General features: G+C 34.5%; 1 protein-coding gene across 1 annotated transcript; it reads left to right on the top strand.

Annotated features, from left to right (window-relative positions):
- The first annotated feature begins 9,752 nt into the window (after nt 1-9,752).
- LOC128156079 (peptidyl-prolyl cis-trans isomerase FKBP2-like) lies at nt 9,753-14,967 on the top strand. Its single transcript, XM_052818071.1, has 4 exons — nt 9,753-10,235; nt 11,623-11,774; nt 12,819-12,949; nt 14,641-14,967. Exons 1-4 carry the CDS (start codon nt 9,988-9,990, stop codon nt 14,806-14,808), a joined length of 699 nt encoding a protein of 232 aa, XP_052674031.1. The 5' UTR covers nt 9,753-9,987; the 3' UTR covers nt 14,809-14,967.
- Nucleotides 14,968-19,028: the final 4,061 nt, after the last annotated feature.

Raw genomic sequence — 19,028 nt, 5'->3', positions numbered from 1 at the left:
ATGAAATAATAAGCCATAAACTAGTACCTTAATGATTTAAACTATTTTGTTTTCCCTCCGACTGAAATGTTACACTTCATTGGTTTAAACACGACACGTGATATAACCGTCTGGTGAGAATTAATATTCGGCAATATGGTCGACGCTTGCCTACTCCGCACGACATTTCAAAATATTTAATACCCAAACCGCGCTCCGTTACGTTAAACTCTTAAAATATTTGGAGTAGTTGCCCTTTGGAATTTCTTTTAAAATTAGAGTAGTTGACCTCTGCGGAGGGAGAAAACGTTTAAAATTGTATAGCAACAAAGTTGTGATTACACAATGGTACAGTGAAGACTTTCAGATAGTATTTTTAAAGAGTTTGATTGAATAAAATGGACGAGATGTAAGGCCACTTTAAAATGGATTTGCATAGATCATCGCTTTTTGTGAATAAATGTCTCAATTGATGGTCCTTGGGAAACCAAAACACTTATTAGATTTGCTACTGACTGACTTCAGAAATATATTCTCTCGCCGTCTATGAGACGGATCAACCCGATATATTTGTCTATAGTCAGGAAGTGACAAGCTTAATACTAGTACAGTACCGATCAGATCCAACCTAACAGAAAGTTAACCCCAACTACATGTAAACATGAGTTTACTTTCTGGGTTTACTCCGGGTTTACTATAGTGGACCCAGAATAAACCCAAAGTAAACCCAGAGTGGACACAGAGAGTAAACCCCTGATAGCAGACGCTACATGTGTATTCGGAATGTACAAGGGGCAGGAATTATGTGTACAGACAGTAAGATGGTAAGATAACAGACGGGTCTGCTTCACACTTAAATGCTTACAGTTGACCCCAAAAGTAATTCCCGAGTAACCCCCCCCCCCCCCCCAAAGACCCCGAGTAAACCCAAAGTGGACCCAATTTTTTAAAAAGCACACTCAGAGTAAACCCCAAAAGTAAACCCGGGGTTTAGTTCGGGTTTACTCTGGTGTTAGGTTGGGTCTCATCGGTACTGTAAGTAATTATATCTGACCCAGTTCTCCTTACATAGTAACACAGCCTCCATATGTATAACTTTACCGGCTTGTTTTCTAGTTGAAGAAATCACAGTCTTTCCCTTTCGTTTCGAAAACAGTTTTTTAACATGTTTGTCGAAATTTTTATTGTTATTTCGATATGACATTTATAAACTGTCTATTCTTTCACATTTTCTCAATTTTTAAAACCCTATAACAACCCATTAATGTTTTTAATAATAGAATTCATCAGTATCTCATGAAACAACCAGTATAAAGTGTGGAACGCCATATGTGCCTTATGTGGATATCTAATGTAAAGATTGTGTTTTATTACTGGAAGATGGTGCTTATTATGTGAAGATGGTGCTTTATTATATAAAGATGGCGCTTTATTATATGAAGATTGTACTTTTTATGTGAAAGTGCCCTATTATATTATAGTGCTTTTTACATTAAACTCAGTCTTCAAAAATAAAAGCAGTTATGAGTGACCACCTTCACATAAAAAAGCACCATCATATAAAAAAGCACCGTCATACATGTATAAAAAAGCACCTTCATAAAAAAAGCATCATCTCCATAAAATAAAGCACCATCATCATATCATAAGACACCATCTTCTCAGGAGATAACCACATAAGGCAGCTACATGTGTGGCGTTCCAAAATATAGAGATAACGTTGCATGCAATACAATCGAGTGTTAACTTAATTTTATAGTTTACAGCATGGCATTAAACTAATGACTCATTTATATATGCATAAAATGTTCAAATATTTTGCATTTTTTTAATGGATGTATACGATACTTCATTTTGCATGTCATCTATTTGTTTTTGAAATCATTTTTTGCTTAAGGTTTTTGAAGAAAAAAAATATTCAAAGCATTAATTCAAAGCAAATTATACAAGTTTTGCTACATTACTCAACACTTTCGGTAAGTTATGTAATTTATCATAGCTGCTGTGTATTTTATATCTTCATTCATTGTCAATTTGTTAAGCATATTCCTGTTTCAGCCAATAAACAAGTAATATAAATTCAATAATGTTTCTCTTGTATTATGCTAAACCATTGGCTGTTTGAACATGAAAGCCTTTTATTTACAAATGAAAGAGAAAGAGTTGAAATGAATTTATATATGCGACATACTTTCTTATAACCTTGTATATGATGCCCCGTGACAGGGTTTTATAGGTAAGCTTATGAAAAATAAAAATACACAAAAATAAAATAAAAACTGTATGTAGTATCCAACCTTTCTTGTTGCTTTTGAATGATAATTATCTACCTAATATCGAAGCTAACAGTGACAAAGTTATGAATTATGAAAATGTGTTGAAGGAGCTAGGCAAAATTGATTGTAAACTTAAATGCCATTAACTCTCTTTCGTACATAGAGGTATGCAGCGTTAGATAAAACTTGCTTTGTTGTGTAATAAACCATCAACATCCTTTGCAATGTCATTGTTCTCACGGAGTTTAGGTGCCTCTGTTGTGTTTGCTGCCCAACGAATTATAATGCATGTGTACATAATTCATAATAAACTGCAATGAAAAATATCGTATTTCATGCAAACTTTCAATTAAAAAAAAGTCAAAAGCATTTTAATTTATTTGGTTTTGTTATCAGTTTAGTGTTTAAAGTTTCTCAAGCCTTGATATTGCGTCCTTGCCACCGAATCTAATCGCCGTTCAGCAATGCAAGTGGATAGCTTCTTGATGATAATTTCTATACAGGACCCCGATCTTTTTTTCATACAAGAACAGTATTTTTGAGTGGTTTAAGAAATGTTTTGTTATTTTAATGACATTTATGAAAGAAACGATTATTAACAAAAAATCTATGTATAATACTTGTCTAAGATTTAACAGTTTACACTCCTGTTCTGGGCATGAGATCTACACTTTATTATACAATTACCGGTCGCAAATGTGGACAAAGTGTTCCAAATCCGCCACATCTATAATAACGACCCACACAGAAAATAGGTCCAGGAGAAAGTGTGGCATTGTAGAGTTGTGTGAAATGTTTGATAGTAATAGCAAACATTCAATGAAAAACTTGAGATTTCGCAATGCCTTCTAAAAATTAAATTCAACACAGCAAAAAGAATGCTATTTTAATACGTGTAGAATTCGAAAATGACCAATCCCTCTCTCAAATAAGAGCATCTTTTTAAGGAAGGGCGAGATTTTTTGAGAAGCAATTCATTAATCACAAGTTAAGATATCTTTGCTTTTTTTTTGTTTCTTTTTGTTTTTGAAAAAAGCAATTTCATCAGTGGCATTATATTGAACACCTTTATGAATGAGGCTTATGAATAAGGCTGGGTGATCAACAGATTACCTATCAGACTTCAAATCTACCTTTAACTTTCCTCTTAATTTTGTAGGCTTTACCCCCCCATTCTGCCACTGTGAAATCTCTAATTTCTGTCTCGCCTGAACAGTAGGCTCAAAAACCTATCCTGACTACCCGGTAATGTTCAGGCGTCCAGCGTCTACAATTACTTCGGCAACTTGTAAACTGCTCACATTAGCCACGGCATGATCCATTTTTAACCAAACTTGGCAAATTGGGAATGAAAATTAAGCAGTTTAAAGATCAAGGGTCGTAATTATTAATTATTAATTAAAAGAAGAAAAAAAACCCACAAAATATTTCTGCATGTGCCAGAAATGCCAGTATCATCAATATAGCTTGTTTAGTGTAGATTTAAAAATGTTCAAAACCACCCCCTCCCAAACAATACTTTTAATTTTAAGTTTCTAGTATCAAACAACCTTAATTTTGCAATTACAAGTATATGATAATACAATGTAAACTCTCATGAATAGATTGAATAATTGATGATTTGAGAAATGATCTTTTGCTATGTAAAAAGTGCAACGTTTCTCTAAAATCCTAATACTCTCTTCTACCAATAATAACACAGAGACAATAATAAGAACCAACTATACTCAATAATGTTTTCAGAAACGTTAAAATCATGATACAAATATATATGAATACGGAAAAACTTAGCAGTATTTGATCAATTATTGGTAAATGCAGAGTTCTGAAGAAAGTGTTTAATAAGAAACCATTAAACTTTTCCAACAGCATCATGCAAGTTTGGCACTGCGGGTATAGACAAAGTGCCCAGAACTTCATGCAACATAATCTGATCCGGGAGAGATTCCAAACAGACAAATAGTACTTTAGAAATTTTAGATAATATTTTGATGCACTTGGAAGATCTGTTCTTGGTCAAATGACAATTAAATGTTTACATTAAAGTTTTCAAATGAAGTTTCCGGGACCACTTAATTTGTATAACGCATACCAGAATCACATCAAAGTAGCACTGCAACGTGAGGCACCATCTTCTGGTGGCTTGATTTGATTCATACATCATTGTAGATCTGTTAAGATTGGACAGCAGATGAAAATGTACTTTAGATGAAATGATAAGCCAAAAACTAGTACTTTAAACTATTGTATCTGATAAAGTCCTTTCTTTATGTACAGAGAGACAGCCTCCCTCTGAACAACTCCTCTTTGCTTGGGTCCTACTTGGAAAAATTGCCGTCTTTCCCTTTTGTTTCTTAAAAGACAATAAAGTATTTTCAAACTGGTTCTTCAAAATTTCTAATCTGTTTTATATGACATTTATAAAATGTGTCTATTCTTTGACATTTTATACATTCACTGAAATTTAAATGCGCAGATTTTTAACTACCTACGAAACAACGCGTTTACATGTATTGGAAGTTGCATGCAATACGCTCTGGCAAAACCTTTATGCTAGAGTATTTAACAAATGAATCATTATATGCAAAAAATGTTAAGATATTTTGCATTCTTTTAAATGGATTATAAACTTCATTTTGCATTTAAAATATTTTTGCTGCAGAATTTTAGAAATTAAAGATTTAATTCAAAACCAAATTACAACACAGTATTTTTTTTTATATTACTAGATGTGCAATAATCTCTATGCATTTTGTATCTTCATAGTCAATCTGCTAAGCATATCTCTGTTTCAGTCAAAAAACAAAAGGAAATTCAATAATTTATTTCTTGTATTAAATCAAAACATAAGCTGTTTGAATTTTTTTCATTTATAAATGAAAGTGATATGATGAAATTGATTTATACAATGTATATGCGACACACTTTGTTATAACCTTGCGACCCATATAAATGTATACCTTGTGGCTGAGTTTTAAAGGTAAGCTTATGAAAAATTAAAAAAAAAAATTGAAGGAAGTAATGTATTCATCTCTGTGTTGCTTTTGAATGATAATTATCTACCTATTATTGAAGTAAGCGAAGACAAAGTTGTGAATTATGAATATGTTTAGAAGGAGCAAGGCAAAACTGATTGTAAAGTAAAATGCAATTAACTCCATTTCTATGCTGCATTAAATATAACTTGCTTTGTTGTATTAAATTAGTCAACACCCTTTGCAGTGTCATTGACCGAACACAGCATTGTGTTCTAAGCTTCCCTATGATTTTTAGGGGCTGCTGCTGTGTATGTTGTCATAAGAATTATTATGTGTGTATACGTAATTCTTTATAAACCGCAATAAGAATCCCAATCTTACATTTAAAATATCACTTTTTGATTGATTCCATTGCTATTGATTGGTGTTTAAAGTCCTTGCAAGCCTATTGCGTGCTTACCACTGCATACAATCAGCGTTCACAAGGACGGTAACTTCTTGGGCACAACCTTTTTTCTTGACTTTAGGGTTATTAAGATAGTAGTAACGTTCGAGTGATTAGTGGAAATTTGATGAAAATGGTAGAGTATCAACCCAATAATGGTGACCTTTAATCAAATAAAACATATTGAATTGGACTAGTGACTATTATAAGTTTTCCGGAACAGTAACATGTATGGTCCATGGAACATTCCCGGCACATAACGTGAATTATGTGACCATCAAGGAACAAAAGAAAGGCAATAATTTCTGGATAAAAATGAAATATTCATGAGCATAAACATGATCAATCCAAACCTTGACTGAGATAGATCAATGCAATCGTACCTGATGGTGTCAGACTTTAAAGATTTCTTCTTTTTCACAAGTTTGTTATCTAAACCGCTATCCTCTGTATGTTTTTTTTTAGAAAGTGGGATTTCAGTGTATGCTTCATATTTTCTGTAAGAATTTCTTATATCTATTCCATTCCTTTTATTTTAAATCTTGCCTAATGTTTCCTCAGTTTTGAAGGCCATCGGACTCGTCATCTCATTAATAATTACATAACGCGCACCTGTAAAAAAAAAACCGTGAACCCAACACTGTCACGTAACGCACTCGGCAAAGTGTCGTGGGATTGACAAAATTTCAGCTTTCTTAGCAAACCTGAACAAACTAAACTTGCATGGAAGATGTAACATTAACATTAATTGTTGACAAATACATTGCATCTACATAGGAGCAATGTGCTACCTTAAATGCACTTGTGATTTTTTTTTTCATACCACCAAACGTAATCAGTCCACAATTTTATGAAAACGCCCTATTTTGTTAATCACGATGCTGTTTTTCTAATAATAGAAAACACTTCCCCTTTCTGAAGCCGCGGCGGTTTTAAGTAGAGAGCGTTATATATTGAAACTTCTATGTAAACTTAAAAGTGTTGTTATTTTCAGTTGAATACTAAATTCGTCACTGACTCCGGATCCGAGAGAAGTGACTTGTCGTCGACAAGTGTCCTTGTACACAGAGATCCTGGTACATACACCAATCTCATCTTTTGTTCAATGTCATACACTTAAGATCGACCGAGCACTGACCCCATACCTTCTACGAGAAACAATCAACATGCATTGTACAATGACTTACTGAAATAATGTTGCACTATAACATACTTTAATACATAACCAGAATCGCTATGTACTACCATGACTAAGTTAAAATCTTAACGAGAAAAATTTTTGTTCTCTGAGTTATTCAACAAAATTGAACAATTAACAATCTAAATCAGCACATATCCCCGCTCCCACTACCCAATGAAGAACATTATAATCTTCTTTTGTCTATTCTGGTTGTTGTCGACCAAAAAAAATTCTCTAAAAAACGTTTCTTGGCATCGAAAAATGCACATGCATGTTCTATAGCTAAACAAAAGCTAACAAGTCGCATTTATTCCGTCATATCGTTTCAGAACACGGTTTTCTAATTTGAAACATTGCATAACCTGGGATTGGGCGCATCCAAATTTAATTAACCTTTCTTTCGTAGGTATTAGCGCCTGCAATTAAGCACGTACAACAACGATCACTAAATGCGTTTGCTTCTTTCTATAAATCCTGACTCAGCAAACTGAAGCCATTCCGGTATTGCCATTGTTCCTGGCTATGATATTCGATAAATTCGTAGAATATTCGTGTCAAATGCTACCAACGGTAAATTTTCCATGAAAACGGATAAATCTAGCTACCTGTTACAGGAATAATGTAATTACACACCGACGCCCTATCGACGCCACAGTTCTTCATTCGTTAATGCAAACATTTTTCAACACAAGGAAGATGTTTATGTTCGTATTATCTGTTGTAAATATTTGTTGTTTGTTTCTGTCATGATATATGTGCATTCAACGAAAGCTATTTTATTTCAAATAACTTGTGAAAAATATTGCATTAGCAACCGTGATTAATAAAAAAGAATGAGAACGTCTTAAATGACAGCATTAGCAAATTCACTGAAAGCGACTTTACTTTCTTTATTCAGTATGCGTAAAAACTTGGTTGTAAATGGAAACATATTTGTCGGCCGAGCGAATATTCATATGTACGGTTTTCCAAGCATATTCTCAACTAACAGTATTCACCGATTGAAAACATATTATTCTGTCACTGTGTAAACGAACTGAAATGCAATCAATGCTCATCATTTGGCTGTAAGTTTGAAAGAAAGGGTAACCATATTGTAAATGACTATGCCATAAGACACTTTCAGTGGAAAGGCACGGATAAATACAAACAGTAAAAGCTTGCATTTCCAAATTTAAAGCTCATTAAAATGTTAAATCAAATTATACAATAAATTATATTCACTTCAGAAAAGGTTAGTAAACTTGGTTGTAACTAACCGAAACGCACAAGAGAGAAAATCATTGTAGTAACTACAAATATCATACCAGGGCATTGGCTTGTAACACTTTGGCCAACATTATTTGAATTAACTAAAAATAGAGGATAAGTTACACAGCTATATTGATCGCTTTTGTAATTTTTCAGTTCTAAGTTCTATTTCCGTTGTGAGCTCCAGCGGTGTTATAATCCAATTGCACTTTAGAACAGCAATTTGAAATAAACAGAAAAAGTAACAACTGATACCTACGTATAAAAGGTATCTTGAAAATGAAATTAGAAATAAAAATAAAGAAAATTCAAATAATATTTTCGTGACTATAAAAAAAAGTGTTAAGTATGAACAGAACCAGTTTAAAACCACAATGAACGTAGAATCTTTTTACGGGTGAAAATCAATGAAGTGCAAGGTTGTTTGGCCACCATGCGGGTTAAAAACGAAGCTTGAAACTTCAAGCTTGTGTCACGAAGTGGAAAAGCGTTCAAAACACTATGTTCCTGAAGATAATGAGAGTATCTAATTGTTCTGAAACAGAGTGTGTTTTGGCTGAGTTAGTGACTGGTTGAGAGTGCATTCAGGGGTTACTTCGGTCTGATTTCCCCATCCAAGATCCATTATGGCTGAGAATATAACAAAACTCATTAGAACTATTACACTGAACGGAACCATTTAGATCATTATCATTCTCGACTTTATTTAACGCATCAACCCGGCGTTTAATAGTCTGTGTTTGAGGATATTATAGATACATTATGTATAAGTTTTTCTAGTGCATGAAACTTAAGCGCATATACTACGTAGAATGGCTGAGTTATTGGTGCCGATGGCCGATTTAAAAAAAATTAAATAAATAACAGAGGCATACATGAGTAAAACTAAATAATGCAATGCACTGTTGGTCATTTATGCATGCGTTCTAGTATTCAAACACCTTTGCGAGTATCTCTCAGTTTTATGCATTTGTAATTATTCAAAAGAAAGAAAGTCACTTGAAAACCCTGGATAAAAACCAGTTCCTGAATTCATACACTGTTTAAACAAAGACATTAAAAGTTTGACAATTTCTTGTTTTGTCCGGAACTCTGGTTCCATTAGTCTGCCCAAAATTAATCATAATTGATAATTCTTTTCGCTGCAATTGACATAAATGCTTATTTGAATTGATTCGTTTGGAAGCCGACGGTAAAACTAATGAATTAATTAAGTTAACAGATGAGTTCATTTAAATGACAGAATAGATCTTTATTTATTTTAAATGAGTTTTTAACTATTTTCAAGGTTTCGAAATGAGCATATAATAATATGTATATTGCGTAGTTTTGTACTAATTATTTGTTAATTGATACAACTAATATGTCATTAACAAATGCATATCCTAAACATATATTAAATTTTTACTCCACATCACATAAGAGTATATAGAGTACACTGATCACCTAAAAAGAAAGCAGTTTTCAGCAGATGCATGCTGTTTGAGGCGATCAGTGGAGTTAAGCAAGGCGATTCACTCAACCATTGTTGATTAATTATTGCAATGATTTATCAAACCGACAATCTCAAGCTGTTTTTATTCACAAACACTTGCAAGCAATAAATGTGAATATTTTTTATGCATGTTGTTCGTCGTGTGTAAGGATGTTCTGCCCCGGGGTCTCCACATCGACTGGCCTGTGTAGCCTCTCGGGCATTTATTGCATCACTTATTATTTTTACTGATCACTTCCTCGTTAGGAACCTAACTAGTACACGTGGACGTCTTCTTATAAGGCCACGTGAAATAGACCATCTTTATATTCCAATCACATTAGCCGAGCGTATCTAAATTCTACAGTTCAGTTTGAGTCGACACGAGGGACAAAAAGCTTAACATGTATTTGTTTGTAAAGTGTGCTTGTGTGACAGTTTTGGGACTTAACTTATTGTCCGTATGTCTGTCCCTACCACAACAGCAGCAGCAACAACAGCCCGACCCAAGCAACCAGGGCGCCGGGGAACCCCACTTGAAGATTGAGGTCCTGATCCACGCAACGGATTGTCCCCGGAAATCCAAGGACTCCGACATTTTAGTAATTCACTATGAAGGATTCTATGACAACGGAACAAAATTCGATTCCAGGTAAACCATATTCATGCAATGGTGGTATATCTTTCTATTAGTATCCAGTTTTGTTTAACTTGTGACGCTAACTGACACCAGATTAATGTAAATTTAAACTTTCAGTTGACGCATTGTTTATAGCATGTCTTCATAACATGATGCATGATCAATTCAAATTCCTAGTTTTTGTTCATTTTTTTGCACAAAAAATATATATTGTTAAAAGACCTTTAGTCAAAAGATTACACCGACGTCATACATCATCATGATGTGAATCATTGTCGTCTGCTGTTGTACTGGAATACATTCACGTACTTCAATCAACAAACCGCAAAATGTCTGCTGTAAGCAAGTTTTCAAATCACTTCCGCAAAGCGGCAGTCAAGTTATTTTCTAAATGTCTGAGGGGATTTTCGGTTTCTTAACCAAAAACCTAAATTAGCACTTTTCTAGTGCATTTTAATCTTAGAAATGCAATGCAAAATTTATGAATGTAAATTAGTGAAAACCTTGTGATGTTGTAAACATGAGCTTTTTTCTTTGTCACTTTGGTAACTGTATGCTATCACTCTAAACCTCCCACTCGAAAAGGAAATCCTAGAGTATGTAATTTAAAGCTTTCCATTTGGAATATTTTGCTTTGATAAAGACCATCTTCGCTAGCCAAGAGTTTCTGATCCGCAACGCTCCTCAAGAACCAGAAATCCTTGGCTAGCGAAGATGGATAAAGACATATTATATTAGACCGTGGACATTTTGTGAACAATAAGTAAAAACCACCAAAATTTACAACTACACTACTGGTAAACGTTAGGCATTACCAGTAAACTTTACACCACAACATGAACTCAACGCCTCAAAGCTTAGTACCCTTAACTCTCATTTAGCTTTGAGGTTCATCCAAGGCGTGTTTCTTTGTACAAAACTAAACAACTACCAATTTACAATCAGAAACATTAGTGGTGAACTTTTATCATAGTTTACTGGTACATGTAGTTTGGTATACCAGTTTAGAGGCAAACATTACGTGCCGACAGTAAAGATTAGTGTATATAGATAAAAACCATAAAGCTAGTTCATTGGAATACAATCTATGACATAAACATGATGCACCTTCGAGATAGAATGGCTTCAGAACAAGCCACATATTGTAGACACTATTAGGTATTCTAAATAGTCAGGAGTTTTATTACTGAACAATTTTAAAGTAAAAGAAGGACAACATTAGTAACCGGAATATATGTGTATAGAAAACCGCCATACATGTTTGTCTTTTAATGGGGAGCATACCAATTTGAGAATAATTGCGTTTTCAGCCTTGAAGATAATGACGAGAAAAATGATGACAGAAATTCGAGTTCTGTTGCATTTAATGTATACTTTCATTGTTGGTTTCTTGTTTCAGTCGGGACCGACCGGGAGCCATTCCCTTCCAGTTCCAGCTGGGAGTAGGACAGGTGATCCAAGGCTGGGAGAAGGGCCTCCTAGAGATGTGCCAGGGGGAGAAGCGGAAACTGTTCGTGCCGTCCAAGCTAGCGTACGGGGAGCATGGGTCAGGTACAACTCCAACTCCAATATTGTCATCATTTTAACTGGTTAAAAATTGATGCTATGCAAAGAGCTGATCGCGTCAATAGAATCAGAGAGACTTTAAGTGAAGCACTACACACACGCAATGGCTAATGATCTCTTAACGCAATCTTCGTGTACTTTATCAATGTGACCGGGTCAACCTGTATATCTTTCATTCTATCAACTCCCTGCCTCATATTATCATCCACGCATCACCCACTGAGCATTCGATGACATTTGAATTCCTCAAGCACCTGTCAAAGCCTCGTTCTGACATTTTCAAGCAGTACATCGTAATTCTGTAATTCACTCATTTGACTGTTATTAGTCGGAAATTCCTCGGTAACGAGAACTTTTAAATCGGCATATCCATGGCAGTATATACTTTAATTTCTATATATAGATCACAAACGTCACAAGTGAATTGGGGCAACAGACTTTTATTGCGTGTAATTTTGCAATTAGATCCAAGTCAATAATGGTGAAAACTCTTCAAATTAGCAACAGCCTTTGTGCTCGTACACAGTTTGCAAATGTGCTCCTTTATCTTATATTTACCCTTCCCCAAAGAATACCTGGCTAATGGATATGAGTAATAAAATAATAATGTACAACAAAAAAGAAGTCTCAGTGGAATATATCATTTCATTTTTAATTTGCGGAATTAATTTTTAAAAAGGTATTGCGCACTTATTTCAAAGTAGAATTTTCAGAATTTCTATGGCAATTTACTCTTATACTAGGTTTCTTAACATAAAAGGCTAAAAGGATATCATTTAGTTACATAACACTTTGGTTCGTCCTAATTTATGTAATGTTCAAGAAAATGAATGTCATGGTTTATCTACCAGAGTTATATGGTAAATGCCAAAAACAAAAAACAAAAAACAAAAACAAAACAACATTACATGTACCACCCCATCACCCGATAAAAACATTTAGAAATTTGATGATTAATTAAACGGGGACTGCAGACAATATGGCCTCGAGTGAAGGACACACTTTTAATGTTGTACGTTGACTTTCCAGGTCCCGTTATTGCGCCAAACTCCGATCTGGTTTTTGAGGTGGAGCTGATCCAGGTACATGACGGTCCCAAACCCCCCAACGTCTTCAAGATGATCGATATCGACAACGATGACCACCTTACCAAGGACGAGGTAAGAAACTCATCGGTGAATCATAATAAATCGGGGGGCGGGGCACATTAAAATTAAGCAATACGGTAGTTCCATACAAAAATTACAATGCGTATATACATAAAGCGGGTTATTTTGGCGGGTTGCTTATTTTTGCTTATTTTGGTGGTTAATACTCGTACAAATAGGGTTGCAAAATTTGAAGTGGCCAGCTTAAGATTACGTATATAGTGTATAATTTTGAAAAAGCCAAAATAACTTACATCAAAATAAATGGTGTCCCTTTAATTCGTGAATTAGGTATTGTTAAGTATTAAATTCCATGGAATAAACGGAGTCGATTCTTGTATTTATCATGAGTAAGATAAATGAAAGTAAAATTTAACGACGAACATAAATTGTAAATAAGATATAGACTGCGGCGGACGAAAATATTGTCAAAGGTAACACAAATTCTCGTTATTTACTCAAATATGCTTACATATTAATGATTAATATAGCGAGTTACATACATCTATATATCAAGTACATGTACATACTTCAGCTACATGTATATATATAAAGTACACAGTTATATAAATAAGTAGAATGTTAATATAAAAAGTCTTTAAAAAGGGGGGTGGGTGACATGAATGTTGGACCTTTCGTCTATTTCAAGGAAGATTTTTTTCATCATCAGACATGCAGGTATCAATTTAAAGTCTGAAAATATAGTTTCAGATTTCCTAAATCGTTGTACTGAAAATATACTCACAGCTTGCATTTGTATTCAAATTTAGAAGCAGGACAATAAATTACAACTAAGTAAAAAAAGAAACCCTTGTTATCAAACAAAAATACTGCAGCGTCATTGCGATATTGATACCCGATCTGGTTGTCAGCCATTAAGCTCTTTGATGTATTCCTCGTTTCCTATATCTTTCATCTGGAAAGTTTACAGATTGCGTATCTAAATAAAGTTTTTTCCTCTTTGTGGCCTTTATATTGGAGAGAGAGAGAGAGAGAGAGAGAGAGAGAGAGAGAGAGAGAGAGAGAGAGTGTGTCATTTGTTTAGTTTATTCAATCCGCGAGAAACATTAGGAATCTTTTATGGTACATGTATTCGTATTTTCACAATGCTATATTAACCAAGATGACATAACAAAAAAAAAACCTTGCACACGCAGATTTATTACCATACACCATATTATTGAAAATTACTAAGTATTTTATGGAGCCAGGAAATGCAATTGCATCAGCAGGATTCTGAAACCAGAGTGCAATTCGTGTCGCTACAGAGGAAACGTCTTTTCTTTGCGTTTCCTTCGAACAGATAAAGTTACAACTCTTTTAAGAAATTCATGACAATATTACGTGCCATCTGTACGACTCGACAGAGGGTCTACATCATATCACCTTTTTTAGTTTTTATATTGGCCTACTTTCTAAATGAATAATAGATGTTCACAGTTTCATATGACAAAAATGTTGAAATATGTATTACTGAATTCACTCTTGTACATGACCTATTTTTTAAATGTTTTTAAATTGCAATCAACAAGTTCAATATTGAATTAATAGGTTTGGAATTTTGGGCTTTCTCATTTTCCATCCATGTTTGTTTATTTCAAGGACATTTTGTTATTGTAGCGTATTTCGTAAAATAAAAGCAGCTTATCATATTATATCCAAGGGCGTTGCCTTTCATTATCCAACATTTGTTTTGATTGCAGATGAGTATGTACCTTGCCAGACAAGCGCATGCCCAGGGAATCCCTGTTGATTTGGCGGCAAAGCAGCAGGAAAAAGTTCTCGACAACCTGTTTAAATTCGAGGATAAAAATGGAGATGGTAAAATTTCCCACGAAGAATTCAGCGGCCCAAAACACGAAGAGCTGTAGAATGAAGTTGAGGGATCATTCAAATGAAGGGGAGCACAAAACTGTGATAGGGGCCGATTCAGGTCTCCCATTTAATTATTGTGACATTTTATTAAACTGGTTTAGCGGGTGTTTTACTTTAGTAATGTATCAAATACAGACTTACACAAAAATAGAGATTGTCGTTTGTTATGATATCCTTCACCTTATGCAAGTGGCATTTATTTTATTTAGGTTATGGGGGCTCTGTGTCACCGAGACGCGCACATTATGTCCCATTTTAATAACCCCTCCCATTTGGTCCCTTAGCTGCCTTTCCCCGACAGCTTGCTCTCGAGTGCATTCTGGAGTAATCTTTGCTGAGATAATGATTATGCATTTAAGACAAAATGCAATTTGACGCAGATACTTGACGCGCGGCATATTTGTACTGTCATATTATCCCAAGGTCGCATCTTTAACACACGCGAAAAACTTAACAATATGTGTTACATGTACAATGTACTTAAGGAATAAGAAATCATTCGTAGAGTATTATGAGGTGCATTACAAAATCGATTTGTAATGTTATCACAGAGAAAGACACTGGAAAGTGTAAATATACAACTATAGAGACATCATAAACATTCGGTAAAATAAAAAGAAGTACAGTTTGATCTGTTATAAAAATGATTAATCATATCAATGATAGCGCGTGCAAGTAAATGACCAATTTGAATTGAGATCATAGACTGTCGGGGAGTCAGTAATAACTGCATTCAGCTGCTCAGTATTGTTTGGCGAGCCACAAGGTTGGACTCTTTGTGACAACGTGTATTTCTTTTCAAACTAAGGCTTTCATCTCTAACTTGGAAAATTCTATTTATTAGAGCTAATTACTTTTTACAATACTTCAGAAAGATCATCAAACAAATAAAGCCATTTCCGCGGATACACAGGAAGTGGCAACCTGAGCGATAACTTCACTTCCTCCTAAAAGAGAGATGGAGTAGAGCCCTATCCTTTGTTATCTACATCTTGTCTTTCTTTCATTGCCCGAGGGTCAGAGCCACCATAGGAAGTATCGACGTGTATTACCAATGACGCAAAATATATCTCACAAGTCTGCGTGAAGCCCCCTAACCCCCATCCTTTTTCTTCGAAAAAAAAAATTAAACGCGCAGCGAGAAAATGAAATTGGAAAATTTTCTGCTCTTGACAACCCATTAAACAATGACTTTTAATCAGTCCTTGGACCCCTTGACAATGTGTTCACAAAGCAAAGTGCAGTGTTCTACTATTTACAGTCTCGTATTTATACATGTAGCCACAAGGTCAGTGATAGGACCGGGAGGGGATGGTCAATTCACTTTTTATAATAATTTCCCCTTAAAATGCCCATATTGAAATAATTAAACAGACTGCCTTCCCCTTATTAGGTATTGTAGGTTTGGCAAAGATGCGTTGATTATTATATATTTTTTCATACGTATTTGCTTTTAAAGATTTACTGGGGGTAGATCTGCCCCTCCCCTTGTGTCTGACGCCTGATTGAGAGGTTTGTCTTTAAAATGAATTTGATTTCTTGTTGAATAAAATCGTTTGCACGAACGGTCTTTATCGAGAAGAGAAAATGCCATTATTGTCTGCTCTTGTTAGTTGAATTTTGGCTAAGCACGATAAATATAAATGGGCCACATTGCTCACCTGTGTAACAATATTTCCTATCAAAATAATTTTAAAATCCATTGTAGCCACAACTTGGCTAGAAGGAATGTGGTTCAATTTTTGAAACATTTATGTATAAAGGAAAGCATTTCTAAATATTAATAATTATTAAACCCCATAGGTTTGAAGATGATGTCCTTATATATTTTTTTTATTCATTTGCATTCTTTGAGTGGCCGATTACTCTGAGCACTGCAGTTTGAATAAAACTTTATCACATAAGGATCCTTAAAGATGTTAAAGATATCCCCAAGATTTTCATATGTTGAAATACGCATCTTTTATTGAGTCACATTATTGACACGGGGTCAAGGTTTAAACAAACTTAAATCCACCTAATACATTCATTCATACACAAGATACTTGCATATAATAATTTTACAACGAAGATTTTTTGTTGTTGATTTCTTTGGTTTCCATTGTAATATATAAATATAAATGGGCCACATTGCTCACCTGTGTAACAATATTTCCTATCAAAATAATTTTAAAATCCATTGTAGCCACAACTTGGCTAGAAGGAATGTGGTTCAATTTTTGAAACATTTATGTATAAAGGAAAGCATTTCTAAATATTAATAATTATTAAACCCCATAGGTTTGAAGATGATGTCCTTATATATTTTTTTTATTCATTTGCATTCTTTTAGTGGCCGATTACTCTGAGCACTGCAGTTTGAATAAAACTTTATCACATAAGGATCCTTAAAGATGTTAAAGATATCCCCAAGATTTTCATATGTTGAAATACGCATCTTTTATTGAGTCACATTATTGACACGGGGTCAAGGTTTAAACAAACTTAAATCCACCTAATACATTCATTCATACACAAGATACTTGCATATAATAATTTTACAACGAAGATTTTTTGTTGTTGATTTCTTTGGTTTCCATTGTAATATATAACTATGCATCTCTCCTTACGACTCAGCATATCTCCTTCGGTAATATAATTTATGTTTCAACAAAATTTATCTAAAAATACTTTGTTCCAATTCTAATTTAAATTGGTTCAATGGTTCTAGAAAGGAAGATGAAAATGTGAAAAGTTAACGCCGAGGATAACGGCGACGGTATCGGATCAAACTAGGTCACGGGAGACTTCCTCTCAGGCGAGCTATAAAAAGGATGAGAAGATATTGATATTGATTGCATATTTCAGGACAGCTCAGAGGCCTATTGTGTTTTCCCGTCGTTAGTTAATGTTCCGGTTTTTATTGACATGGAGACTGAGCCAAAACAAGGCAAGATATGTGTTTGTTCTTTTTAAACTGTCTTCCTCATGAGCAAATTCAACAAGGAAATGTCGGAAAGCACAAGGACATTTGAAAGACCTCGTGCGAGGGAAGCCAACCGAGAACACCCGGGTAACGACAAGCATCCCAAAATTACTCTAATGTGTCACAGTTTTAAGTTTTCACAAGTATGTGCAAGTATCATATTGTGCGAAATAAAACAGACTGAAAAAAACAACACGCCATCTGTAAATAATGAACTCAAACAGTGCAAAAAAGTCATCACGCATAGAACAACGTGTGCTTAGCTGAGAAGATGAGGTTACAAAAGCAAGCTACTTCACACGTGCTGACAATAACAAAAAAACTGAAAAGAATATTTAATGATACCCCATCTTCTTTGTTTTTCTTTCCACTGCTAACTGTGATACGCTAACATAGACACAGTTTCCGTGACCTTGCGGTCAATGAGGAGAGGACCATTGTCTTGACAACGTTAACATTGTAGTGACCTTGACCTAATTGATAATAACAGTATGTGATGGGACCTTGATTCATACACTGTCAACTGTATGCCAACAAATGATATTGGCCCCATGTATTCAAACATTAGTTATATATTATGTGATTGTGGGGAAAAACATTTTAGAATTTATCGTAGTACTTGAAATTGACGCCGCACTGCAATTATGAAAAGATTATTTTAAAAATATGTTCCGTGACTTGCGTGCCATGCTCGAATAATAGATATATACTGTGATTAGGTAATGACAAAATTGAACACCATTAGAGCCTGTCTCTCTCTTTTTATTGTAATGTTAAAAAAAATTCAAAACGCCGTTAACTTCATTTTGATGAACGATGTTAGCGAAACACTTGAACAACACCTTGCATCAAGGAAAAATGCACGAGCTTGTCAAGCATTGAAGTAAAAAGACTGACAATGTTTTGTACAATTTATGGAGCCTGTAATCTCACTGGAGAAATCATAGTCATTGAAATCGTTTGATACGTTAAAAATACAGAATGGTAGAACAGCACGGGATGAACTTCGTGTATGTGCATAGTATACTTATAAAAATTCTTCTTTTAGACTATCTTCATGAATTTTTTGCTGAGAGCAAATGGATGGATAAATCATGTTTTTATTCAAGAGGATTTTGTCAGCACTACAATGTGAAGAAGTTCTAGTGCGCGGCCGCCGGATCCGGCACAGCGCCCAAGGATATTCAGAATCCAGGCTCCATACTACCATGTACGTAAAGTGTACAGGAATTCATCCACTCACACCATTTT

This window comes from Crassostrea angulata, chromosome 7, assembly GCF_025612915.1.
Source record: "Crassostrea angulata isolate pt1a10 chromosome 7, ASM2561291v2, whole genome shotgun sequence".
Taxonomy (NCBI): domain Eukaryota; kingdom Metazoa; phylum Mollusca; class Bivalvia; order Ostreida; family Ostreidae; genus Magallana; species Magallana angulata.
The sequence above is the reverse complement of the archived record's forward strand: the minus strand, read 5'-3'. Positions and strand labels throughout refer to the sequence as shown.